General features: G+C 46.7%; 1 protein-coding gene across 4 annotated transcripts in view; it reads left to right on the top strand.

Annotated features, from left to right (window-relative positions):
- Window positions 1-26761, top strand: part of MEGF6 (multiple EGF like domains 6) — a 219813-nt gene extending 193052 nt beyond the window's left edge. For 3 of the 4 annotated variants that reach the window (XM_067566717.1, XM_067566719.1, XM_067566720.1), the window contains 20 exons: window positions 74-205; window positions 1143-1271; window positions 1704-1835; window positions 2310-2438; window positions 4822-4950; window positions 6698-6826; window positions 9300-9428; window positions 10316-10444; window positions 14324-14452; window positions 15268-15396; window positions 16034-16165; window positions 17797-17925; window positions 19327-19455; window positions 19625-19753; window positions 19995-20123; window positions 21753-21881; window positions 22756-22884; window positions 23555-23686; window positions 24880-24927; window positions 25598-26761. In XM_067566717.1, coding sequence (XP_067422818.1) covers window positions 74-205; window positions 1143-1271; window positions 1704-1835; window positions 2310-2438; window positions 4822-4950; window positions 6698-6826; window positions 9300-9428; window positions 10316-10444; window positions 14324-14452; window positions 15268-15396; window positions 16034-16165; window positions 17797-17925; window positions 19327-19455; window positions 19625-19753; window positions 19995-20123; window positions 21753-21881; window positions 22756-22884; window positions 23555-23686; window positions 24880-24923 — 2378 coding nt within the window. In that variant the 3' untranslated portion in view covers window positions 24924-24927; window positions 25598-26761. The remainder of the gene's footprint in view (window positions 1-73; window positions 206-1142; window positions 1272-1703; window positions 1836-2309; window positions 2439-4821; window positions 4951-6697; window positions 6827-9299; window positions 9429-10315; window positions 10445-14323; window positions 14453-15267; window positions 15397-16033; window positions 16166-17796; window positions 17926-19326; window positions 19456-19624; window positions 19754-19994; window positions 20124-21752; window positions 21882-22755; window positions 22885-23554; window positions 23687-24879; window positions 24928-25597) is intronic. The other variant, XM_067566718.1, reaches the window with a different exon arrangement.
- Window positions 26762-27332: the final 571 nt, after the last annotated feature.

A 27332-nucleotide genomic window follows, 5' to 3' on the forward strand; every position in this document is an offset into this window, starting at 1 on the left:
TAACTGCCCTTTGAAATAGAACGAGAAGCGCTAATGAATGGAAATTCCTCTGGTATCTGTCTTTGTGCTTCAGCTTGCCCTGATGGCCGCTGGGGAGTGGGCTGCCAGGAGATCTGCCCTGAGTGCGAGAACAATGCCAGCTGTGACCCTGCCACTGGTGCCTGTGTGTGCCCACCTGGCTACGTAGGCAGTCGCTGCCAGGATGGTAAGTGGTGCCGTTAATGCTGAATTTGTTCTGTGTCTCAGTGAATGAGCTTGGGTGGCAATGACTAGAATTCCTATAGGTGAGGCCAGGAGTATATCCTATATGCTGATCTGAGCCTGTAGTTATCTGTCACCACTGCTCTAAACAAGAAACAGTGCTTAGCATTGCACATCCTGGAGTGCAGCGCGTTAGCTGCTAATCCTCACAACTCCTTCCTGCGAGCTGCCACAGGTCCCTGTTACAGGGAATATGTCTGCTACAGGGGCTCTGCCGGCATCACTGCGGTGCCATAGCTAGGCTGGCATAATCCAGGGTGGAGATGCAGCCTCCAGCGACGGAAGGGGGTTTCCATTGGTGTAGGAACACCACCTCCCCAAGGGACGGTAACCACATCGATGGAAGCATTCTTCTGTCGACATAGCTGCTTCTCCACTGGCGGGGAGGTCGGCACAGCTACGCTGGCCAGGGATGTGCATTTCTCACACCCCGACTCAGGTCACTGTGTTGACCAACATTTTAAATGTAGATTAGGCCTGGAAACCACAGCACAGAGGGGTTGTGCAGCTGGCCCAAGGTCTCACAGTGAGTTGGTTCCTGGGTCCTAGTGCTCTGCTCAGACAACCCCTCTGTGAGCTGACAGTGGCATGGAGCTAATGTCTAGCTGCTCACAGGTAAGTGGCTTCATCATGCTTGTGTAATGCCAGAAGGAAAGCAGCCCCTGGATGTGGGTTCCTGGACCCTGCCAGCCCAGGAGGGAGCATCTGAGTTCAGGCAAGCAGCGGTTTTATAGCATGTGGCTGGGGGCAATGTTGATGACCCTGTTACAGAATCATGCTGAATTTCAGGGTGTGTAACACAGATGCTGTGCATCAAAAACGTAACCACCTCACCGTTGCTATAGCAGCAGTTCGCTCTTAATCTCTCTCTCCCCTTGCAGTGTGTCCACCTGGCTGGTTTGGGCAAGGCTGCCAGATGAGATGTAGCTGTGGGAATGATGGACACTGTCACCCGGTGACAGGGAAATGTAGCTGTGCCCCCGGCTGGACTGGGTATAACTGCAGGAGAGGTACGGTACCCTCTTTTTATCATGGACGTTTTGTAGAGGGCACCTCTCCTTGGTGTGTCCAGTGACCTGTCTAAAGCTGATCTGTGTTCTGTCTCATCTGTCTGTCTGTGCTATGCCTCTGTCAGAGAACATCTCTCATAGCCCTTCTGCCTACCCTGCCACTGCTGGCCAGTCTCAGCCTCCCCTTCCGTTTTCTTTGCTGGGATTCAGTTTGCATGAAGGGCTCTGTACAAAATGCAGTTGTACCATGTGTTACCTTACCACCTACTCTCTCTTTCCATTGACATTTCCTATGGACTGCGGCTGTGTTCCTCTCTCTGTCCACATGAGTAATTCCCATTGAGAGAAGAAAAGTCCCCTCTGCCCCGTGTCTTTGTCCAGCTGAGTTGGTGGAAGGCACTGCCATTCAGTGTGTGTTCTCTCCTCTTTCAGCCTGTGATGCTGGCCAGTGGGGCCCCGATTGTGCTAACACTTGCAATTGCAGCAATAGTGATGGAAGCTGCAATATGATGACAGGACAGTGCATTTGTGAAGCTGGCTACACAGGACTCCACTGTGATAAGAGTGAGTGTATCAGCAGGTGGTTCTAGCCATTGTATTCCAGGCTGGGGCATTAAGCCAAGCTAAAGTGTATTATCTTTTATGGTAGGAAAAGGTGCTGGACTGGCAGCCCTGCAGAGTAAAGACCTCTGCTTATCCACAATGGTTAAAGTGCGGGTAGCGGCAGGGCAAACTTCCCCCATAACGATGCAACTGTTGTGTATGGGGCTGGTTCTTTTCCCATGCCCAGTCTCTCTGCTGATCTTACCAATCAGTGCCAGTTGTGGCTGGTGGTTTGGTGATGTGGATACCTGTTCCCTAAGTCATGGAGCAGAGCCACTTCAGTCCACTTCAAACAAACAGCTGTCAGACAGTGCTAATTGCACTCACTGCTGCCCTCACTCCGCAGGGTTGGGACCAGTGGCCTAGCTTAGCCCCTTAAGGTAACCATGAGAGGAAGGACAGGCTGGTCAATGTTTATTGCCTTGTATTTGCTAGGGTGTCCTGAAGGATGGTTTGGGCTAAGCTGTCGACACCGGTGTCAGTGCGACAATGGAGCAGCCTGTGACCACGTCAGTGGGGCGTGCACTTGCAGCCCTGGCTGGGGAGGGACGTTCTGTGAGCGTGGTGAGTACCCTTGTTTTGCTCCTTTAGATGATCTAAGGAGCCAGTCATGTCTAATGGATTTTCCATGTCACTGGGATTTGTACAGGGCAGCCCCCTGGAAGTGTTGGCAAGAAGCATCCAGCACAGCTGTGGGGGAAAACTGCATTGCCCCAAGCTGAGTATTCTGGCCCCCAAGTTTAATTCCGGAGATAGCAGGTTCATACAAAAAAGCTAGTGATGACACATGTAAACAAGGAGTTATATGCACAGCCTCCCTGTTTGCACATGCATGTGCATGCACTGCATGCATGTGGTGTGTTCTGGTACCATGAAGACTGATTTTTGCATGGTGCATGCATTTGAAAAGGGTTGCTCTGCACTTCCTGGTTCCCTCTGAGACTGAAAGAGCCAAATGCCAACAAAAGGCTGCTCTCATCTTATTTCCAACCTGGCCAGATGCAAGAAATACCAGCAATCTCGTAGCAAGGTATCGCACTCCACGCGGATCGGGTACTTTGCCAAAGTTCCCAAGCTTTGGGGTATTTATCCAAATCAAACGGATGAATGTTTGGAGAATCCCCTCCCACTTCAGCTGTATGATCCTTGGGGCAGGGATCGTCTTTGTCACTATGTGTTTGTACAATAAGATTCCAATCCTTGGTTAGGGCCTGTAGGCGATCTCAATACTAATTGCCCATTACTGGTCCACAGCTTCTAATTATGATGATTAAACCCCACAGCCACAGCCTTAATGCTCATCAGCTGATTTGTAAAACAGTCACTAACCAAAAGCACCTGCAGTTTTGAACAATCCTCTGAGATTCACCAAAGATTCAGACCGACACTAGCGTGTTTTTCTGCTCTCAAGGGCCTGAGCCTTAATCAGAGAGATCACCGAGGGAGCGGGTTATCCCCATGCACCACTCTTCCTGTTAGTCTTAAACCAGGGCCAGTTCTGCTTTTATCAGAATGCCCCTGGTTCCATGCCTTGTGAACAGCCATCTGCAACAAGCAGAGTAACGTATTTTATACTGTGAAAACCAACTAAATACAAAACTCCCTCCTGAGCTGAGTGAGACCTTGAAGAAGCCATTTCAGTTCAAACCAGGATTTTGCTGGAGAGCTTTAAGCCCCATGCCTTTACGGTGGACACGGCAGTGGCCTGTCCTTAGTGATGGCTGTGCTAGAGGACACCCCACTTGCACGACAAAGGGGAACACCGAGAGCTGGCAGGCACTTTACCAACAGATTTATGCCGGGAGTGGAACGTGGGAAGGAGGTTTGTTTGTGCACTTAGTCTGCCGGCACACAGCCCTGGAAGGCAGAAGGGGAGCCCATTTCTCAGCCAAAGGGAAGACACCATTAGGCCCTGATACGAGCACTTGGCTGCGATCCAACTCAAACTGGAGCCCTGCAGGCACAGGAGAAAGGTTGAAGAACATGTAAAGTTGCTATGGGCCAGGAAATGTATCCCACAAATGAACCATGAAGTGAGCGCTTGCTGCACAGGTGGGAAAAACCGCAGCCCTGACTATGCAGGAACAAACATTCCCCAAGTCTTCCTGCACAGTTTGTAATAACAGTACTGTACGACTCTGTATTTACATAACAGCTGACATCCAAGGATTTCCATGTTACAAACATGAATGAATGAAGTCTCAGCCCCTGTAAGCGTTAGGGCTTGTCGACACAGGGTGTGACTCGGTCCCAGGCTAGCCTGCCGTACGTTGTTTCCATGTGCACTAACAGTTCCTTCACTTTGATCTACTCCATTTCAAAGGCCAGGTCTACACTTAACTTGAAAATTCGGCGGCAGTCAATGGGAGTTACGCAAGCCAGGCAGACTTCGTAACTCCTCTTCTACGCAGCGTCTTCGCTGCGCTGAAGGGAAATGCGTTCCCATCGATGCAGCACTATGCCATTTGAGGGGGTAGTTTCAATGCATTGACTAGGAAAATAATCTAGTTATATTAATATAGGAAAATCTTGTTTGATGGGACAATCTGGGGCAGTGGCAGCTGCAGTCCATGTGACATCCTCAGGACCATCTGCATAGTATATATATTGTGAGATGCGACCCACATAACACATGGAGAGCTGCACATGTGGCACATGGTAAATAGGTTGAAAACCACAGATCTGGAGCATTAACATTGGTCTCTTGACTCACCGGCCCTTGCCTTCTATGGGACGTGGCTCTCATATTGCACTACCCTGCAGTTCCAAGTACAAATCCTGTCATGGAGCAAGAACGTAACAAATTACTTACAAAGTTGCTACAAATCCATTAGCAAAGCACTTTATTAGCAGAGTGAGCTATTGTGTAGTGTCTCTCTCTCCTTGGGAGATTTCCAGCCTTCTGCACAGACTGACATTTGGGTTTTTTTTTTTTCTGTTTTCCCAGCCTGTCCCGATGGATTTTATGGAATGGAGTGTCAGAAAACCTGCAAGTGTCTGAATGGAGCCCACTGTGACCATGTGACAGGGCGCTGCATGTGCCCCGCGGGCTGGATTGGCCCTAACTGTAACCAGAGTAGGTTCCAAGGTTATACCTTTAAAACTGTCCCAATAGAGGATTCTCATTTCCAGGCCACTGATGCCTTTGAAGATGAACCAGTTGCGAGACAGCTTGCAGTAGATCATACAGTATCCTTGTTTCTCTGTCTTGGTGCGTGATCCAAAGAGATTGGTGTTTGCCTCTTTTTTGCGGCTTTTTCCCACCTATAATCTTCTCTCAGTGTGGAAATTGCTATCATGACACAGAGAGGAGTGTGACATCAGGTAGGGAGTATGCGGCAAGAGCTGATGGATGCTGATTGAGACATTAAACCCTGGTGGCACTCCTCTTGGATGATGCTGCGTGAGAACGGTAGCCCTTGAAAAGGGATGTACCAGGTACATGGATCAGCTCTGAAGGTGGGTTTTGCCCTTCCATCCAGAAGGACCCAGAATAATTGACAGACTCTGGGGCAGATCTCAGGTGGTGTAAATCAGCATAGCTTCACTGAAGTCAATGAACCTGCTCTCATTTGCATCTACATCTGGGAATCCCATATCCAGTTGAACCTGTTGCAGAAGATTGGCTAAAGATAATTACTCAAACTGGATTTAGTACAGGATGAAATTTATCACTATAGTGATTATTTTTCAAAGCTTTTTATGAGGTACCAGCAGCTCTTTATGAGCTTGTGCCAGTGAAACAAACATTGGGGGTGGGGAGGGGAAGACTTCTTCCCCATGTGACACACAAAGCTTTGCTGTTGCCTTCACATTGGTATGAAGAGTCCATGCAATTGCTCATGCCAAAATAATCAGAGACTCTGCTTAAGCCTTGCAATAATGAAATCCTTCATTCTCAGAGCGCTGCTGCCTCTGTAGTCGTGGGGAGGAGGGAGTCTGAGGTAGATTGCAGGCAGGTCTCAGGCACCAATGTCTCTTGCACCATTGCTGGCTTTTACTCTCAACAGCTGCATGCTGCTTGCACAGGTCTTTTCCACGTTTGGTCTCTTATGTCCATTTCATTTGTCCTTTTTATTTGAAGCCGAGAACAGCTGTGCCAGCCAGGGAGGGTGAACTAACCCAGGGAAAACAAGCCTCTCTCTCTCCCCGAACCTTAACCCTTTTCTATAACCCAAGCCCATAAGGCTTGGAAATACTGGGTTAGCTTTTATCATTTGTACATCTGCCTGTTGGTGCCATATTCCAGCCACGACCAGATGTGGAAGTGCCAGAGTGGGCAGTTCTTGTGCTTCACCCCAAAAATCTCTGAGAGCCTGTTCTTACAAGATTTCTAGCCCTGTTTTATAGACTGAAGACATTCAAAGACACTTTGGACCTGGATCTCAATTGTGCAGTGTTTATCTGAAACAGACTCCCAATCTCAAAGGAATTTTTGGAGAAAATTTTATCTGTTTTGTGGTTTATTCCAAAAGTTTTGATTAGCTCAATTTCTGAGCCCGTAACTGCAGATAGTAATAAAGTTTGGGGCATCTGTGAAAAGAGCTTCCTGCTGGATTACTTTAAAAATATCATGGAAAAATAACAGCCATATTTGTGAGCTGCAGCCATATCTACAATCTGGCTGTTATTTTCCAGACACACACGCTTTTTGTGAACAGATGTAGCTGGCAGTTAGCCTGACCTTCTCATAACGTTTTGGTTGGCGAGGTTGCTGGGTCATCCTCTTCTCCCAAACAACTGCATTTCTGTATCAGCAATAAAAGTCTATGTAACGAATACCTGTTACTTAGTTGTTGTGCCTATCTTCTGTTTCCATGCAGCTTGTGAGGATCACTGGTATGGAGAGAATTGCAGCCAGGCATGCAGCTGTTTCAATGATGCCACCTGTGACCATGTTAGTGGACAGTGTCTCTGTGCGGCTGGATGGACAGGAGCCACCTGCCAGCAAGGTAACACAACGTGTGGTCACTTCCTATTCCAGGCTGTCCCCTTCCTTGTCAGAGGGAGAAAAAATTAGCCATTGGGGAAAAAGAATTCCAAGTCTTTTCATGAGTCATAGTTTGCATCAGCCTCGCACCAGCTCTGGTGGGATAGTGATGAGCCTAGATAACGGCTGAAATCATCTCCACTTGTGCAGCCTGTGCTAATTCGGCACGCTGGCAGAATCCAAGCAGCCCAGCAGCCATAGCTGGTAGTGCCAGAAATTGCACTGACTGACTATTGCTTGTGTAGCAAAACTCTCAGTAAGGGCTCTGTCTTGCAAAACACTGAGCACTCTGGCCCTGATCCAGCAAAGCACTTAGGCCCAGATCAGTGGGACTATACATGTGTTCACAGTTAAGCATGTGATTACGTGCTTTTTCTAGCAGCATCTTAACACAACATAAGTACAGCCATACAGGGTAAGCCCAATGGTCCATCTAGTAAGCCCAATGGTCCATCTAGCCGAGTATCCTGTCTTCCGATGCCAGATACTTCGAAGGGAGTGAACAGAATAGGGCAGTTTCAGGTAATTCATCTCTTGTCGTCCAGACCCAGCTTCTGGCAGCTGGAGGTTTAATGTGCAGGTTCAAGCAATAAATGAACTTTAGATAATGTAGATAACCTGTTTTACTTGACTACTACACTGAATGACAGAGAAGCTGTTTTCCCATCAAGGTGATTGCATACATCCTATGTTCTTTGAGAGTGAAGTTTGCATTGCAGACATGGAAGAGCAGGGTGTTCTGCAAGTCAGGACTGAAGTCGTTGGCAGCCAATCTGGCATCTTTCAAGAGCACTGACTTCATACAACTAATTTTTAAAATAATTCAATGTATCAGAATTAAACACTCTCCATAGGCACTTGGTAGACCAGTGAGTCACTTAAATGTCATGTCATCAAGTGACTGATCCCACCAGCTTTCTTACGCAGACATCCAAGAAACGCGGACGTGTTTGATAAAACTTATCATTTTACTCACTGTCCACTCCTGGGTCCTGCAGTGATGTTGTAAGGCTCGATTTGTGACATCCCAGCTCGTTTCCATGGCAGCAGAGTGTGAAGTGGCAAGCCTGGGGCTATGGACCTCACTTCAGGGTCAGGAAGGAGAACGCAAATATCTTCACTAATAACAAAGCTTTTGCAGGCAAACGCAGGCCAAGCATAGTTCAGCATCAAGCTTCTTTTCTTCCAAGTTTATGCTGTTATGAAAGACTCCTCCCCCACCCCCCTCTGGCCTTTGGAAAAGCTGAGTTTATAGCAGCCTTGTGCCAAGCTGTTTTTAGATGATGAGTGAATTAAAAAGCTCGTAGCTCAATAGCTGAGCCAAAGCCACCTTACTTGTTCCAATGGGCTATAAAGCTCCAGAAAGGAGGAGGAGAGCTGCAGGCCGCTGCTAGGGCAGGATAGGGCTGGACTGGGTGGTCTGCAGCCTCCCACCCCTGCCTCATGCCCTCCCCCAATAAGCTTGTCACAGACCCACAGCGGGATGCACTCCACAGTTTGAAAACCAGTGAACTAGATCTTCTAACACTGGTTAAAAGCCAGATGAAGTGGTGGCAGGGAAAATGCTGCTTTGTAGATGACTATCTCACAACCAAAGGACTCGTAATGGAAAAGCAGCTGGAGCCTTGTTTTTCAGCAAGCAAAACTGTTGAGACAGTTGCTTTCCATCCTCCATCCATACGCTGCTCTTCCCCCATAGCTCTACTTTACGAAATATGTCGGCTTTATATCGCAGGCTTGGCTAGCAGTGAATAATACAACGAAATGTTTCTCCGGCAAGCATCATGCCACCATCCTCTCCCCAGCCTACAGGTCCTGTTGGTAGGTTTCCACCTGCCTGGAAAGCTTTGGAGATGCCACTTGGTGTCCTTGTCACCACGGCACTGAGACAGAGAGAGAGTAGCCAGTACCAAGGCTCGAGTCTACACTGCTGTAGTTGGTGGGAGTTAGAGATGATCCCTGCTCCGCTCCATCCTGAATGGAAGGAAGCCTCAGGCAGGGCTCAGGAAGTCCAGGCACCACAAAATGGGGAAAGTGGAAGTTGTGGAGAAGCGCAAGGAGGGGGCAGAAAATGCATGGGAAAAAGCATTGGAGAGACCAGAGAGGTTACAGTATAGAGAAAGTTTTCCATGCATGTGACTCCCTCACCTCTGTGCTGTTTCTCTCCCATCCCCACCCCACCCCACCTCCCGCTGGATGCCCCTTATATGCAAGAGTTAAAAATACAGAACCTTTTGGTGGGGTTAGCTATGCAGCCGCCAGGCATTGCTGGATTGTGTCCTTGTTACTCTTTTCTAGCGGTAGCAGCTCCATTTCATTTCTGTCCGCTCCTGTCCCCTTGCCCCCTCCTGTTACGATGGGCTTGATCTCTGCATTTTAAACCCAGTGTCAAGAGCTGCTTTCTGACTTTAGTCTTTGTCCTGATTTTTCCCAAGCGTGTCCATATGGTTTCTATGGAACAAACTGCCGCCAGCGTTGTCTCTGTCGGAATGGTGGCACGTGTGATCCAGTCACAGGGCATTGCACTTGCCTGGAAGGATGGATTGGATTGGCTTGTGAGCTGGGTAAGTATCGAGAACGGAGCAGCTGGCGGGCTGTTGGAACCTGCAGAAAATTTGTTGCGAGTTTGACCTGCTCCCAAGAAGTTTTCCCTAATTTCATTTCAGTCATTTCATGCCCCAAGATTGCAAGAAAATAGTAATTTGGCTGCAGACAAATAGTGAGGATTGTGTGTTCTCAGGGAACACAGTCTGAGTGATGTTGGTATTAAAATTTAATGAAAACAGGACTACTTCCAAATTTCCAATGAAAAGCAGAAATGCAGCTTTGGAACATTCTGAGTTTGGTTGCAAATGGTTTTGATGCCAGAGTGAGTCTGAGCTGGCGCAGCCGACCTGTGCATGCCCATGAGGTGAGTACAAACTAATCTACATTAAGTTCAGACTGCACCCAAGGGGCAGAATGATAGTGGTCTATGGAACCATAAGTCCAGTAGCCAAATGGCTAGAGTCTTAGAACAAGCTGGTGACAACAGAAGGGTCATTAGCGTTAGCCCTCTAGAGTATGTCTACACTGCAGCACGGCTAGACAGACTTGCACTGGACTCAAACCTGCTTGAGCTAGAGTGCTAAAAATAGCAGTGTCGACATTGCAGCCCCAGGGAGGGTGAGCCGGCCATGCTCAGACTCGGAGTCGGGCAGGCTTGAACTCAGGTAGCTAGCCCAAGTCTCCTCTGGAGCTTCAGTGTCCACACTGCTGCTTTTAGCATGCTAGCTCAAGCAAACTAGCACAAGTCTGTGTACCCGGGCTGGGAGGCTTGCTTCCAGCTGCAGTGTAGACACGTTGGTACTTTCCGTCCCCGAGGGGGAGTTGTGGGTTTGTCTCTGTGGGCTCAGATTCTGCTGCACTCTAATTTTAAAACCACTTTGGTCAACTCTCTGGCTTCCCCTAGAATGTGCTCATGGATGGTATGGAGCGGATTGCCAGCAGGCCTGCGACTGCCAGAACGGGGGGCTGTGTGACCGTCAGACAGGCCACTGCATCTGCCAGGCTGGCTGGACGGGCCAGCAGTGCCAGAGCCGTAAGTGAAAGCCACAGGAGCCCACCAGTCATTGTAGTTCCTGCTTACTTGCAAGGACAAGGGAATGGGTTTGGCTGGCTGGAGCCCTCCCCAAGAAGGAACCTTTCTGAGGGCCAGAGAGGTCTAGTTCACTTGTTTTTTTAAAAAGCTGCTTTTGATACCACAAGAAAACCACAAGCCCTCTCTGCTCAAGGGAGCCGATACTTTGCTTTATACATCTGTGCCAGGGCATTACCGAGTAAATAAAGGGCCCTACAGTAAATAAAGGGCCCCACATTTGGCTTGCGCAGCTCAAGAGAAAACATGCCATGGTTTTAGCTGTGTGAACTTGTTCTGCCTGTTGCTGTGCTCTCCTCAAGATCTGAACAAAGGAAATGTAAATGGTGCGGTTCCCTACGTGTACCCAGTGCTGTACAGCCACGAACAGGCTACATCCCTTCCCAGAGGTCTGAACATGTCATCCTGCTCCCTCTGAAGTCAATGGCAAACCTGCAGGAGTAGGCCCTGAATCAGACAGATACACAGGGCCACAGTTTACCCGAGTTCCGGCTTGAGCAGCAGATGGCAATGGAAGGAGGGGGGAAGCTGAAATGTCCTAGGAAAACCTCCACCTGACCCAAAACTTTAATAGCTTTGTGCTGCTCTCCTCCCCCCTTTCCAGCTTCAGAGCTTACTCACTGCCTGACTTCTGTCCTAAGCCCCAGTGAGTTATTAGCCTGTCGTTCTGCAGGCCCATGTACGCATCTTATCTTCAGACTTTACTAAATATCCTGGCAATCCCTTTGCTATTAGCTAGTGTTGAAAGGACCTGCTGGCTTGAGAAAGGGGAGTGTCAGGGACTGGATCAGGTACCAGAAAATCAGCAAAGGGGAGCCCCTACCCTGCCAGAAGTTCCAGTCGGTGTAGTCCACTGAGAAGGGGGTTACTAGTCTGAGGCTACTAATCAGCTGAAGTCTTGGGGTGAGGGAGTTGCCTGCGGCAGCTACTCCCATCCTCAGCAGCATTGTGAGGAGAAGCCCTGACATTTACAAGGTGTTTACTGTGTGTCACGGGATGCAGTGTTTTGATTCTGAGCCCTTGTAGGCACTGTGGGTGTGTGGCTGTTTTTGTTCCCTGGATTGTTAGCTGGAAGCAGGCTGTGACCTGTAATATGATGTTGCTGGAACGTTTCTTGATGTGGGACGAAGGTCAGGCAAGTTTCAAGTTTGAGGCTTTACAAAGCTGAGAAATCTTAATCTTCTCCTTCCTGAGTATCCCTTTCATTGATGCATTCTCTCCTCTGATTGAGCTGTGTTTACATTACGTGTTGTCCTGATTCCTCTCAGCCTCTCTGCACAGGAGGTCATTCCAGAGCTCTAGTAGTTTTGTCCTCCCTCCCTGGAGCCCTTCTACTTCTGCTTTATTTTTCACCCCCCATTGCGGGCATGCTATTGATCTGTGTAAGGCAGCTCTGAGGCATTTCTGACTCACATGAAAGCAGAATGTGCTCTGGTGAGATATCCGACTTCATTGTTAGAGGAAAAGCATCTGAATTTTTGGATTCTGCTCTGAACAGAATCTTCAGCAGCTTCTGAGCCTTCATCAAGCAGAGTATCCAGTGTTCCTCAACGTGGCATTGAACTATGGAGCCAGTGTACGTGTGGGGCCAGAGCAGAGTTCTGATGGTGCCTGTGAAATTTATTTTAGTTTTTTTCAGACTTGGATGTGGTTTCATGATGCAGATTGCAACCAACAATGCCCGGTTATGGTTCTGCTTCTCCTTCCAGTTAGAAAGTGCAGGAGAGAATTTTCCACAGAAGCAAATGCTTAGTGGAAGATTCCAAAGCTCTGTTTTGTTCCATAGCCACCCTGCTTGTTATCCTCTCTTATTTGCATTGGAACTTAGCCATCTTGTTCTTCTGTCTGAGGAGCAAAGCAGATTATGAGATCTGTGCCATCAAGAGGTTTGACTGGACTTGGCACTCCCTCAATACAACCTCAAGTACTGTAATGTGAAACACATATCTCACTTAAGCATCCGTTGTCTTAGGGGCCTGGCAGGCACCATGATTTTGGCTGAGTGTTCAAGTCAGCCTCAAGGCACTTTACCAGATCACAATCCATGTCACTGCGCTATCTGGAACTCTGTGCACCGAACCCTCCCCTAGTCAAGTTGTTACTTTTTACAGGACTACTTTAAGCAACGAGTTGTCATGGCCAGAATGATGGTTTGCAGTGAAACTAGTCACGACTTTTTCTGTCTCACTGTAGGTAGAATTTCACAACATTGAGTCCACGGTCAGTGAGTTCCAGTCCAAACTGACATTAAGATTTAAAAAGTCCAATAATGTCTATCTCTTGCTAGCTCACCCTATCTCCAACAAAAGTCAGAATCCTTTATTGGATTACTTTTTAGGGCTCATTTTTTTAGGGCAAATGGGCACACACAATATATGCACAACTGATCTATGCTTGGTTACCACAATTGCATGTGCAAATTGGGTGAGTGCATGGATAAATGCACCTCTTTTGTCATTGGCACATACCGTTACTGAATTTGTGCACTGTCATATTGACTAGTTGACAGTTAGGTGTGTGGTTTGTGCAACTGACTTCTTTAAAATTCAGGCAATGAATATCTTATCTGGTTTCCGTTTGCTTTGAAAAACCAGCCTCTTATTTCCTCATAGATGACAGGTGGAAAATGGCCCTGATGGTAATGATGATATCTGGCACCCAACTCCCACTAAATGGTGCCAGGAACAATACTTCCAAAATGTTTGGCACCATTAAAGAGAGATACGTTCACACCAGATTAGGAAGGAGATAATGTTTGTGCAAAGAGCAGTTTGTTTGCTCAAAACTTTCTTTCTTCCCCTCTTTCTGTCTGGCTCATCTCTTCCTGTCTCAGCCACTTTCTCCCCACCCTGTATTCTGGCAAAGTTTCTGATATCATGGTTTGTTGTCTCAAAGTTAATGATGATGTCACAAATCCAACATGTGCCACATTCAGCCCTGATGTAAGTGCGTGCAACTCCACTGACTTCAGTGGGAGTTGGAACTGTTTATGCCAAGGCTGAATTTGGCCCAACTACTATGACCTTGCTTTATGAACAGAAGAATCAAAAAACCGTTCGTTTAGAAACAGGCAAAGCTTGTTGATAGTTATGGAGAGTGGCAAAGAAATGATGAGTCAATGGATTTCCCAGGAGACTGGCTATGTCAGAAGATGGAGCCTTTCCCCTGATGCTCACTGATTCACTCTTGCCCACAGCAGTGGGCACATTATTGTCTGATGACTGTCCAGTGGCCTCTGTCAAATGAGTTTATTCCCAGTCAACAAATTTCCCTTGACAGGTAAACCACCCCCCCAGTTGGCACTAACTGGCTCCCTTGGTGATGGTCTCAGCAGAGAGGCCAAAGACTGACTGGGCTACACAGATTATCTCTCATCTCACTTCTAAAGCAGCAGAGGTGCAGGTATCATTTCAGGTCAGGGTTGGAGCACCATAGCCAAGCAATGTTGAAAGCTTGCACAGCTGCTTCCCATGCTGAATCTCTTCTGGGGATGAACGAAGGATCCAGTCTCTTGAGCTGTCAGTCTGGTACCTGTCACCACCATCAAAGAAAAGAGACAAGCCTGATATATTTGGTCGTGTTCCCAGTCTCGTTAGACTCAGCTCTGCAGACTGACAGATCCCATCTGATACGTCAAAACATGAAATAAAACTTTACCCCCTGACATGAGACAACGAAAGGGACATAAAATAAACATTTGATGTTCTCCGTCCCTAGAGAGAGGGGATTGAATTGGCCTGTGTAATGAAACCAGACCAAGATCATATTCATTCTGTAGCACCACTTTAACCCCCACCTCCCTGTACATTTGAATCTCTGCAGCTTGCCCGGAGGGTACATTCGGAGAGCACTGTGTAGAGCTATGTGCCTGTGGGGATGGAGTCTCATGCCATCACATCACTGGCACCTGTGACTGCCCCAGAGGCTGGAGAGGTCAGCACTGTGAGAAAGGTGAGAGAATCACAGCCTTCATCATGTCCCCTCCGCATTGTCTTTGCTGGTCAAGTGTCCAGGCTGTTCTTGTTACGTTTCAGGCTTTGATGAAACCACAAAATACTGGACATTTTGGGAGAGGGCCAGATTTCTCTTGAGTAACAGACGAAGTGAGACTAGATGGCTCAGGGGATTGGCAGTGGGATATATAAAGAGGATTTTATCTCTATGTTGCTGTAACACATGCTGCCCAGCTGGCTGATATCAGAGTTTGAGCCCAGTACAGGCCCCAGTGGGCAGGTAGCCACAGCACTGTTGGCACTGAGAGGCCCCAAGACTGACATCTCAGCAGAGGCCAGGGACTAAATGGGTCACAGAAACTGAACTGCCCATTCACCTCTCATACAGTGCCTCCGGGTCAAGGCAGCATTGAGGAAGCTTGTACAGCTGGTGCCCTGCTGTACCTGTTGGGTTAATAGGACTTCATTTTCTTGGCCTGCCAATCAGGCATCTCTCAATGCACTAGCAAGAGAAGGGTGCAGAGTGATTGGGAGAAGCAGCAATTGGGAGGAGACTTCGATTTACAGAGACATCAGCTTCTTAACAGCTCCTTGGATAGAAGGTGCCCATTTGGGATACAACATATCTTCAGCTCACAGTAGTATTCAGTGGGACATTTCTTTCACGTTTCCAAAAAGGCTACAGCCATATTGCACCAACATTTAATTAAGCTTTATTTCAGGGACACACAATTTCTGCTGGTGCTGGGCACTAGAAAGAATTTGCAAGTCTTTGTCTTGATTTCTTTTCCCCACCTTGTTTCCTTCCCGCAGCCTGCCTGCCTGGTTCATTTGGGAAGGACTGCACCAGCCGCTGTGACTGTCCCCGGGGAACACCTTGCAATCATGTCACTGGCCAGTGTGGCTGCCCTCCAGGATTTACAGGCCATGGATGTGAACAATGTACGGAGAAGGGACCAGCCCTTCCACGGTTACTAACAGAGTCCAGGAAACTGGGCTGGTCAATCCATTACTACTAAAAAATCAATGCTTTGCCAAATAGCAGCTCAGATTTTGGCATGCAGTGTATACCCACATCATCAGAACAGAGCAAAGGGAGCCAAGTGGGAAACCAGAGCAGTATATTTCATCCAAAGGATTAGCAATAAATCAGAGTAAGAATGAGCTCCTGTGGGTCTGAGCAAGTCTGGGAGAGACAGGCACGTGGGCACATTCTTCAGTGCTGTGTGGGTGTGTTTCAGATCTCTTTGTGCACGTGTGGATGCATGACTGCAGAGAGCGCCTAGTATCTGCAAGTAATTCATACCCTCCTCAATCCTACTCCTTTGTGGGTCCCAGCCACTATCTCCACGCTCCTCACAACGGGATACAGCAGTGAGACGGGTTTCCCCTTGCTTTTGAGTGGCAGATGATGACCATGTGCACTAAAGGCCATTCTAAATCATGGCTCTGGGTTTTGATACCAGTAAGTCTTGCTCTACAGTGGGTGCTAAAAATGACATACATTAGGGAGTGGGGGGGGGGAGAAATCATGATCCCCCACAATAACACTGTGTTGTTTTCATCTCTGTTCCTACAGCCTGTCTGGCAGGGACTTTTGGGCTGAACTGTGATCAGGCTTGCCAGTGCTCAGCAGTGAACCAGGACTGTCACCCTGTCACGGGGCAGTGTGTCTGTGCTCCTGGCTACCATGGAAGTAACTGCCAGCTAAGTGAGTTTGCTGTTTGTCTTCCATGTTGTCAAAGTTCATGTGACTTCACCTACAGCTTCTCTGCTGGATGCTAGCCAATCAGGGACTGAGTGTTCCAAGGGGAGTCTATCTTCATGTATCCGGGCATAAGCTGATCACTTTCTGGGGTCCGAAAGGCAGTTTCTTGCAGCATTCACAATTAACTAGTCAAAGGAGTGTGGACTTCACCTTTCTCTGCAGCATTGAGATACTAGTCATGGCCAGGAACTGAACTTAGGAGCCTTGGGATTGCTCAGCATGGCACCTCCTGCATTCTGATTGGCTGTCATCCTGGGTTCCCACAGTGCTCTGCTTTCCCCTCATTCATGCTGCTGAGAGTTTTTAAAGCATTTCCCACGGTGTGTCTGTGTGAGCCTTGCTGATAATGGGGAAAATGATTCTGCCCAAGCAGGCATTTTCTGTTCCCTTTGATGCTCTCCGGTATGCACCCCTCCGTCTGTCCCTGCAGACTCACATCCATCCATCCATATATACTCTCACTTACTCTTGTTAATTAGTGAGTAACATTTTGTGTGGTCAAAAACAATTTAATATACACAAGTGCCACATTCTGCCATTTCCCATTGAAACCATGGGAAAGTTGGCTGCATAGTATGATCAACAAAGAACTTTCTCCTGTTATTTTCCTCTAAGAGTAAAACTCCTTGGATCAGTTTCTCTCTGCCAAGAGCAAGGAGGGCTACTTCGAGATGCTTTCCCATTCCTCCTTTTGACTGTGCAGCAGGAGAAAGGGCGATGATTGATGGGCACCTTATTGCAACCCTCTTAAAATAAACTTCCCTGTATTATGAAAGACCATTTCATTTTTGTACAGAGTTTTCTGTGCAGTATTTTTCATTACAATAATAGCTTTTCCATTAGCAGTGACTTAACTGATTATTTTTTATAGTTCAATAAGATTGGTTAATGATAGATAAAATGTGAAATTCAGCCTTCTTTTGAGCAGCCAGCGCCTAGAAACTGTCAACACTTTCCCAGATTTTATGCTGTGCTTCATGCCCACAGGTGCTGGAAGGATGAAGGAACCTAGGATGGCCTTGCACTTTGATTATTTCTGTCACAATATGTGGGTTGTATCTAAATAAAATGGGGTTCAATCTTTCATGGAGTCCATTAGGCAAGAACAGACCAGGCTTCCTAAATCTTTATCCTGCTGGTGTGCATGTTGTATCAGCAGGACCAGATTTTCTGTCTCACCATGATCTTTTTGTTTGGATTAGTCAGGAAATCATCAGCTTCTCACTCAAAATAGATGGGAAGTTACCTTCTCCCAGCCTCCTTTCCCTGAATAAAATGTATTGGGTGCTGTCATTCTCTGGCATGCATTCATATCAACGACATTGATACATCAATGTAAATGGTGGTTTTATGAGAAAGTAAATGGTTAACAACATATTTACAAACATTTATATTGATAAGGAAATTGATAGACCCCATAGATTGCCAGCATACTGTAATAATCTTGCTTTGTCATCACCGACCTAGTGGTGATTAAGAAGGATCAGATGTGTATCACAGTGTACGTGCTACATGGTCGGTGGCTGGGCTTTGTTGTTTTTCAAAGCATTGGGTTTTTTTTAAATGTTTCCCAGGATGTTCAGCTGGTTGGTATGGCCCCAGTTGTGAGCAGCAGTGTAAGTGCAAGAATGGAGGACACTGCGAGACCACCACAGGGACTTGTCAGTGCCCTGCTGGGTACATCGGCGCTGACTGCAGTAATGGTGAGTGTGCAGAGTATCACCAGGGGAAGTATGAGACTGAGTAGCAGGGTGCTTTAAATCACTAAGGGGTGAATCCTGGCAGCTTCCTTTGCAGCAGCCATGCACATTAATCTAATGCTGCCCTTCAGGCAGATTTCAAGCAGCAAGTCCAGCTTTGCAAAACATTACACTATCTTCCACTGCCTGCTTTAGGGATCTTTGCTGGCAGTGGAAGCTCCGCTTAAAGGGATATAGAGTGAATGATCAATTACTACTGAAATGCATGGACTATTCTTTCTTACTCTGAATCCCAGTGACTCCTGTTTTAGATGATTCACTGTCCAGAACTACAGTAAAATGAATCCATCAGTTTGGGGGTGTTTCTTACACTTTTAAAGGTTTTAGATGTTAGTAACAGAGGGGAGTCACATAGTAAATATGCCACAAAGCAGAATAACAACTCCCCCTTTACGAAATACTGTAATATCCTCAGTGCTGAACAATCTTGACAGCTTTGGTTCATCTTCTCAGGACAGGCTCATGAAACTTTTTCCTCTTGGGTTCCAGCAAAATGTTCTCTGTCAAAGCACCAGCAGGAGCAATGGTGACCCTGCCAAAAATACCTTTGCAGAAGGCAATTTTCTTATTATTCATTGGGAAAGGCTGTTTTTCCTCCACGCACTGTCATGATTCTCATGATGCATCAGCAAAACAAAAAGAAAATGAATCTCTGCAAAAAATTCAAGCTGTTGCCAAAATGGATTTTACTAGCGGGAACTACACCGACAGGTGGGAGTTTCACATGATCATGATGTGCAGATAGAGAGGAGAGAGATGATATCATGCTTCATGGCATGAATGGATCATCTGCAGGGTCAGGAAGGAAGCCTTTCTCCCAGGTACAACACTACCTGGCTTTCTCCCGGGTACAACACCACCATTGGCTGTGTGCATTATTTTTTTTTGTTTTCCCCTGAATCACACAGGGGAGGATAGTGGACAAAGAGCCTGTCCAGTATTATAGTTCTTAAGTAACTGATTTAATTTCTTGCTTTTATTGAAATGGAATATTTTTTTTGCTGTTTGTTCTTTCTGTACCATAATTGCTGCTGGATGTGGAAGTGCTGCAGTTCACCCTTGCACCATCCCATTGCTTGGCTCTTGAGCCTCTGTTAAAATGCTTTCTTCCTCCAGCACAAGTGGTCTAGATGACTCTTGTTTCTTCTTAACAAAATCAGACCTAACATCACATAGTGAGTTAATGGCAGAGCCTTGAAAAGAACCCAAAAGTCCTGACTCCTTGTCTCAGTGCTCTAATCCCCGACACTTTCCCCTCCAAGCCAAGCCAAACCGAAGCCCTGCCTTTTTAGACCACGGCCTGCTTTTAAGAATGCTTTTGTGCTCTCCTCTCCCCTTTCCTAGGATGCCCTGCTGGTCGCTATGGCAAGAACTGCATGCACCTGTGTTCCTGTGGAGAAGGAGCCACCTGTCACCATGTGACAGGCACCTGCATTTGTCCAGCAGGAAGAACTGGTCCCAGCTGTGAACACGGTAAACATTAACTGTGGTGCCCTTTAACCAAGACTGGGTATTTCACAGCAGTGTTTGGGAAGGGCTGTAGGATGGGGTATAGACAAGCTACCCCACACCCATTGGTGTAACGTCTGTTTGATCCCATCCGCGTTTGGGTTCCCACTCTCTCCTCTTTTGTTGTTTTCAGTCTGCCGGAAAAATCAGTATGGGGCAGGCTGCAAGCAGACGTGCTCCTGCCAGAATGGAGGAATCTGCCACGCGGCCGACGGCTCCTGTTTGTGTGGGCTTGGGCGGACCGGGAAGTTCTGCGAACTGGGTAAACCTCCTTGCAGTGCTCTGTCATGACACCAGTCTGGCACTTGTTAGAGGAACTGAGTTTATGTTTAGAATCGATACCCTCTTTGCCATGTCCACACACACAGCTGTGCCCTCCCTCCCATGGCACCCTGTGAGGCACAGAGATTGGGACTGACCAGGCCACCGGTCACCTGCTGCATAGGATGTGCTCACATATGAGCCAGGCGTCAGTTACTCTCTCTAAAATGTGTTCCCTGCAGAATGCCCACCAGGGAAGTATGGTGCCAACTGCCAGCTGAACTGCGCGTGTCAGAATAATGGGACTTGTGACCAAGTGACGGGAGCCTGCCACTGCAGCAGAGGGCACTATGGGCACTTATGCGAACACAGTAAGTTCGAGCCGCAGAACTGCTGCTCCTTTTGCCTTCTGAGGCTGTGTTTTCTGAAGTTGTTTAATTCAGGCACCAGGGGACATGAAGAGGGGCCGATCTGACTCCTACAGCGGCAGTTTGACTATCACAGCAAGTGAAAGGCCTAATGGGTACCATAACTTCCCTACACGCACACAGCTGGGGGCGGGGGTCCAGGTGCTTGGGCTGGATCCCAGGAGGTCCATCAAGTCTTGTGTCCTGTCTCCGGTAGCGGCCAAAACCAGAGGCATCAACAGACTGTAAAAACTTGGTAATGCACCTGGCCAGCTTGCGAGGGGCGGGGTATGTGGACAAAGCAGCCTGGTGCTCTCCTTGAGTCCTGATGCACGACATTTGCCAGCCTAGTGTTGGTCATAACATTGCACAGCCCAGTTGAAATTCCACTGCAGTGTTTGTCTGGCAGCCCAGCTAAGTCCACAGGCTGATTATCAGTCAAGTTAAAGAAGCTCTTGGTCTGAATGTACTGCCCTTTGTGTGTCCTTGTACTGTACCCACATAACCTGACCCGTATTAGCAACTGCTTAAAAAAGTTTTTAAAAAAAAAAAAGGCAGCAGCATGGTCCCCTCTGTGATGTCAGAAGTTTTATTTCTTTAGTGGGCTCATGTCAGACAAATATATCTATTTTTAGTAATCCACATTTCTTAGCAGTAATGTGGGAAAGGCAACTGCTACCACACACCTGCATCAAAGGGAAACATTGGTACATTTTGGGTAATTTCACACACTCGTGAACTGAACGGAGACACTGGATTTATGGTTTATTACAATAATCTGTAACCTACTAACCCCCCTTTTTGTTCTATGACTGCAGAGGTGTTAACTCTCCATTGAATGGTCCCTTAGAATATGTGCTAACTACTTACGCTAAACAATCTGTTCCATCTTGCATTGAGCTGTGACGCTCAGAGTACCTTTCCCAAGCCTGAGGAAGAGCTGTGTGTGGCTCAAAAGCTTCTCTCTCTTACCAACAGAAGTTGGTTCAATAAAAGTTATTTCTCCCCCACCTTGTCTCTCACACGTTTTGCATTTTTCACCTTAAATCTTTCCCGATTGTTCACTAAAATGGAAGATGACTTTTACAGACAAAGCCTACTATGGCCTGCGAAGGATGTCTGTGAAATAGTTCAGACAGGTGAAGAGTTACGTGTTTTGTACCGGGCTTACAGTCTTTTCAGGAGCTGACTATGGATAGTTGCAATCTCTTAGGGCAGGGACTGTCTTTTTGTTCTGTTTGTACAGCGTGTGGCACACTGGGAGCCTTGTGCCTGAGTGGGGCTCCTAGGTGCTACAATAATAAATAATGATAAATATTTGTGGATCCAATGTGCAGCATAGAGCTAAAAGGCAGAATGAGAAAGCAGCCTGCTCTCCTGTAGGATAAGTATCAGAAAGACAGTTGGTTAATCCTTCCCTCCCCTTCATAACACAGGATTGTCCTTCTGCATCTCTAAATTTCCCAGTGTAAAGGGCTCAAGCCTTCTTCCCATGGGTTAACAGGAGGTTGAGCTGCTGAGACCCCCAGTGAATAAGGCCATTGAAACGATCTGGTGTTTACTAATGAACTTTCCAACTGTCTTCCTTCTCAGCCTGCCCTCCAGGTTTCCATGGACTTCGCTGTCAGGAGTTGTGTGATTGTCAGAATGGAGCAACTTGTGACCCAGTGACCGGTCAGTGTCTGTGCTCCACTGGCTTCCACAAAGACCACTGTCAGGAAGGTATATACCTCTTCAGCTTATTTCCCATCACTGCATATGTGGGGCCCAGCGCTGATCTCTCTTATACTAGTGTGTGAATCTATAATGTCGCCACTGCCTTCAGTGAATTTACTTCCAGCTGACACCACTGTCACTAAGCATGGTGTTGTGGGGAAGGTACTGCTGGCAAGTGGAACATATGTTTTAAATCATCTGAAAAGGGTGATGGCCCATGAAGTATGAAGTATTTATTTGCTAATCAGAGTGCTTGCCACCCACTCATCAAGCCTCAAGTCCAGTGAGGTAGTTAAGTAGTGCCAGAGCCATTGTGTTCAGATACGTAGCTGACACCCAGGGAAGGTTGAGACAGCAATGGGAGCCTTGAGTTCTGACTTCCAGCCCCCGCTCTGCTCCCTAGGCAACATTCCCTCACAGTGATCAATAAAGTACCTTGACTCCCATTTTCTGCTGTTTTGAGCTGATTGGAATGACTCAAGTTTAGACAAGTGGAGGTACAAAAATACATAACTTATTTAGGCAATTCTTTATCTCCCACTCAGCCCCCAAAATACTACTGTTTTGTACAACACCCCCTGGATGTAATTACTAAACTGAGAGCACAGGGTCAATAACCACATCAGAATCCGCTTCTGTCACAAAAAAGGCCCCCTACTAAAGGGGAGCAGCCCTGGCTCTGCTGTCAGAGGGAAGAAGCATGCGTCAGGGCTTGGGAGGGTTTCCACATAGAGAAGATTGTCTCTTGTCTGGGGTGTGAGACCTACAAGATTGTCTAAGAATTTCATAATCAGGAAGACTGGCTGGCTGTGTGAAAAAGCACAGACTGAAGGGCCATAGATCTTTATGCTGGCCTTCACCCTTTCTTTTGCGCGAACAGGCTGCGGGAAGGGGAGGTACGGAGAGAGTTGCCAGCAGCTGTGTGACTGTGAAGGAAACGCACCATGTGATCCAGCCACTGGGCGCTGCTTGTGTCCTCCCGGAAAAACTGGCTCAAAGTGTGACCTGGGTGAGTGTGGATTATTCGCAATAGAAATAACGTGAGTTGTGTATGAGGGAGGGTGATCTTAGGATGGATGCGCTAGCATCACTCTCCTGTCAGGCTGTGAATACTAAAGGAACCTAGTGACTTAGCCAAAAGGCATTGGACCTGGTTCTCCTTGCACCAGCATTACACTAATGTGAGAAGAGAATTGTGCCCATTGGCTCTGTAGGTCACAAGTACTAAAGTTATATGGAAATGATAAAGGTGGAGGACTGGATGGCTCCAACTGTTCCTGTGAGATGCAGAACCGTTCACCTCTAGGTCTCCTGGTAGATCCCAGCAGTAACTGAATACCATTGCCAGTCTCACCCTTAGCGGGTGGGTGCCCCCATCACAAAACACTCCTTTATAGGGGGCACTTATTGGTAGCTGGTGTCAAAAAGCCAACAACTGAATGGAAACTGAACTCCCCTGGGCACTGGGGGTGGTCTAACAAATCCAGGGGTGAGGTACAGCATGGAAGTAGCCTGTCCCCATCCCTCTTCTGGGGCAAACAGCCCCCTTTCCTTTCACCAGGCCTGTGTTTAGTTCTGTCGTCTCGGTGTCAGGAAACACTTTTATAGAAATGCAACCTAACATGCTGAATTAATTCCAGCTCCTCCAAACACTCTCTCTGCCTTCCTTACCTCTCCAGACTGCCGCATGGATAAATTTGGCCCAGATTGCGCCCTGACCTGTGACTGTGCCTCTGTCAACTCTTTCTGCAATGCTCAGAATGGCCAGTGCACTTGCATTAATGGGTACATAGGATCTACTTGTCAAGAAGGTAACTTCAGGCAGCAGTGCTTATATTTCCATAGCTCACACTATTACCACTGCATCAGTAACTGATTGCAAAGGAGAGGGCAAGATGAAAATGGTTGTGGTTAGTGCTTTTAATGTGGGGGCACCCCACTAGCACTGTCATGCCCTCTGGGTCTTGAAATTTTGCAGGACTAGTACAGCCTAGTGTAGACAGTCCCATTTCCCCCAAGATTCTATCTGCAGATCACACTGCTACAGTGGTGAGGCCATCAGCATCTTCCCTCTACAATTGCACAGCTAGCATGGTAGCAATAGTGGGAAATTAGAACAAGGCTAATGCACAAAGACTGTTGTGAGAACAAGCGTGTTTGTGAAATTGCCCCCAAATCTGCGATTAAACCTCAAACATTTAAAGCTGAGATTCAAAGCTAGCAAAAGAGTAATAATTTATAACATGGCATGCCAAGGAATTAATTCAACCCAACAACAGCAGACCTGATAAACTTACTTCTCTTCAATATATTTTAATCCAGCAGCCCCTCTATTAATATCATGGAAAATCTGATATTCAAATAAATTATCCCCTATTTCTTCTCTTTCTTGATTGTATTAAAATACCTGGAAATATCTCCGCTGTGTATAGGAATCTGTAGATATGGTGGTGTAATAATGCTTCAGTGGTTCGTGTATTTTTATGGTCTTGATAGATATTGGTTGCAAAGAGCAATGGGAGTTGTTATAAAAATGCATACTGCACTGAATATTAATGCTGAGTAGGAACACAGGGAAATGAGTTTGGTACCAGAATTTCTGTGAGTTTGAAATTTCATTTCGAATCAAACACGATGTTGTTAAATTAAAACAAAACATTTGTCTTCTATTTTATAATACAACGTAAGTTTCAAAACGAACAGTCATGGCATAGTAATGCTTCTGTAAACTTCTTTCTAAACAAAATTGTCAAAATCCATGTTCCTGGGGAAGATGAGCATTGTGATGTATCAGCATTTTCTGCTGGAAAAATTTTTTGATCAGCTCTAGTGAATTATCATTTTATAAAGGTTCTGGGCATCTCCTGAGACACCATCCAATCAGACACTTGGAGGCAATTCTGGGTTACTTATAGCCAGTTTGCTAATAAAAGGCAAAGTGAGAGAGTGCTGTACACATCTTCCCTGGAAAGCATGGCCTAAGCACGGTCTTCTCTCTTTGCAGGTGGCCCACCTCGTCTTTCATCCAGCGAAGGATTTAGCGTGTAGCCAGGTGAGTCATGGCTCTTTTCTCTGCGAGAAGTGAGCGTGAAGCCCAGGTATTGGGGAAAGATTGGACTAGTAACCTGGAAGTTCTGCTTCGGAGTCAGATCAAACAGGAGCAGTGGGAGAGGGACTATATAGATGTAGTGTATGCTGTAAAAGCAGAAAGCTATCCGAGATGCAGCCCATGGACTGGACCTCTCAAGCTCTTGCCAAAGGGGAGTTTCCATTCGGTGGGTAGAGTGGTTTAGCTTTCAGACCCTTAGGGTGTGACTGCAGCCATGCCCGATGCTAGTGTGAGTCCCAATAGCAGTGACGCCTTGACAGTGTGGTGCTAGCTAGAGTGCACAAGCCTGCCACCTTACTCAGGCAACTAGCTACATTAAAACTGGCTTGGGTAGTGCTGCCTCGCGTACACTTAGTGCCATGGTTTTCAACCTTTCTTCATTTGTGGACCCCTACAAAATTTCAAATGGAAATCTTAGACATAGTCTGTGGACCCTGAGGGGTCCACAGACGAAGGGCTGAAAACCATTGCCTTAGAGAAAATCAACAGCATTTGCTCAGTCCACCAGAGAGCAATGGTGACATACTACAGCACAGTAGTAGAGGTGGAAGGGGACTGACCTATGATCCTGAACTTGTTATAATATCTAGCATTGCTCCCTCTTCTCTTGTAGCTGTAGCAGCTAGAATACCCTACCCGTTCTCCCCCAGGGGAGTTCTCCAGCCTGTGAAGAACTAGGTCTCTCAGCCGCCATGTTCGAGGAAAACTGTACACAAGAGTCATCTTGTAAACAAGCCACTGGTCTTTTTGCAGACCCTGTTTTAGCTAACACTAATCACACAGGAATTCTTTTGGTGACAGAATTACGGACCACCTGCTGTTTAAAATTCTGCTTGAAGAGGTTTAAGGCTATTACACACACAGCTCGTAATCTCTGAGAAGAGACTGAACAAGTGTTTAAAAAGCCACACACCTGGAAGAAATGTTGTGGAATTTCATACGCAATAGAGGACCACAGCCTTTGGGAAGCATTTCAGTTTTGCTCTATAATAGAGAAGCAGTAGTTCAAATATGGTTTTTCTCCAGTGGGCAATTATTGGACTTCTCCAGCTCATCCTCTAATTTCTTTTACGGTCTGCCTGGAATTTTAATCAAAATATGTATTTATGTAAAGATATTTATGGGAAGATGTACAAATGTGTTTTCATACTTGATGGCCAAAACCCCCTAGTGCCTCTGTGTGCTACGGAGCAAATGTACTGCGTCACTTGATTTTTGAACTTGTGAGCAGTCTTTCTTTGTAGTTTACCATTGGCCATGGTGCTGTAATAAAATAAATGTTAAATAAGTTGGTCATAAAAGCACTCGCTTTTAAATTCCAAAGTGTACTGTAAGTCCTGCTTCCCTAGAGGAGCATTTGATATCATGGGTGACAAGGGCTCTAAGGATTGTGCAAAACTTAGTTAAACTAATGAGACTTGACTTACATGTGACTGCTTCTTCCAGCATTACATGATCTAGGAAACACAATCCGGTTTGTAGTAGTCTGTATATAAAATAATGGGTTGTAGTAGCATAGTAGATCAGACTCACTATTTGTAACCTCATCTTTCATCAAATGAGCAATAAGTCTTTCCAAAGAAACTTGGTCAGGACCCAAGAAGTTGAGCTATTAACCCGTTTATCCTAAAGACGTTTAGAGGAGAGTTTGCGTAAGATATTTTGTCTTCTGTTCTGCTGCACCTTCCCTCTCTACAGCTGGGTACAAGAAACTTCTTTGCCTTAAAAGAAATATTAACTTAGCTGCTCATTTGGTGAAAAGTTATTTATTTATATATGCTCTACTTTGTATTCCTTTTGAATTGGGACTGCTATTACACAGTATTGTTAGAAACAACATGAAGTGGTACCTGATTTGGATTATAATAAAAGCTAAAAGGAAGATGGTTTCACTGCTTAATAAAATACCCTTCTGGTCAGGACCAAATTACATACCCCACTCGAAACTACACTGCTGCCAGGACAAATTTCCTATTACTTACATGAAAAGACTGTCATGGGGTTGGTGCCAGGTAGGGAAGGGAATATCTTTTGTTGGCCCAATGCCTAGTGTTGAGAGAGGCGTGTGAGCCTACTCAGAGCTCTTCTTTTCCCAGGTACCTTTCCTAGCCCGGAAGAAGACCTGCTCGGTGTAGCTTAAAGGCTTTGTCTTTCACCAACGCAAGTTCACCCAATTCCCTCACCTATCCCACAGGGTTGCCAACTTTCTAATTGCTGAAAACTGAACATCCCTGTCCTACCCCTTCAAGGCCCCACCCTCCACTCACACCTCTCCCCCTCCCTTGATCACTTGCTTTCCACTGGTGGTTTGCTCCCCTGGGACTTACCTACTGCCTGCAGAGCTGGCC

This window comes from Emydura macquarii, unplaced genomic scaffold (assembly GCF_026122565.2).
Source record: "Emydura macquarii macquarii isolate MOO-44397 ecotype Brisbane River unplaced genomic scaffold, CSIRO-AGI_Emac_v2 contig_2768, whole genome shotgun sequence".
NCBI lineage: Eukaryota > Metazoa > Chordata > Testudines > Chelidae > Emydura > Emydura macquarii.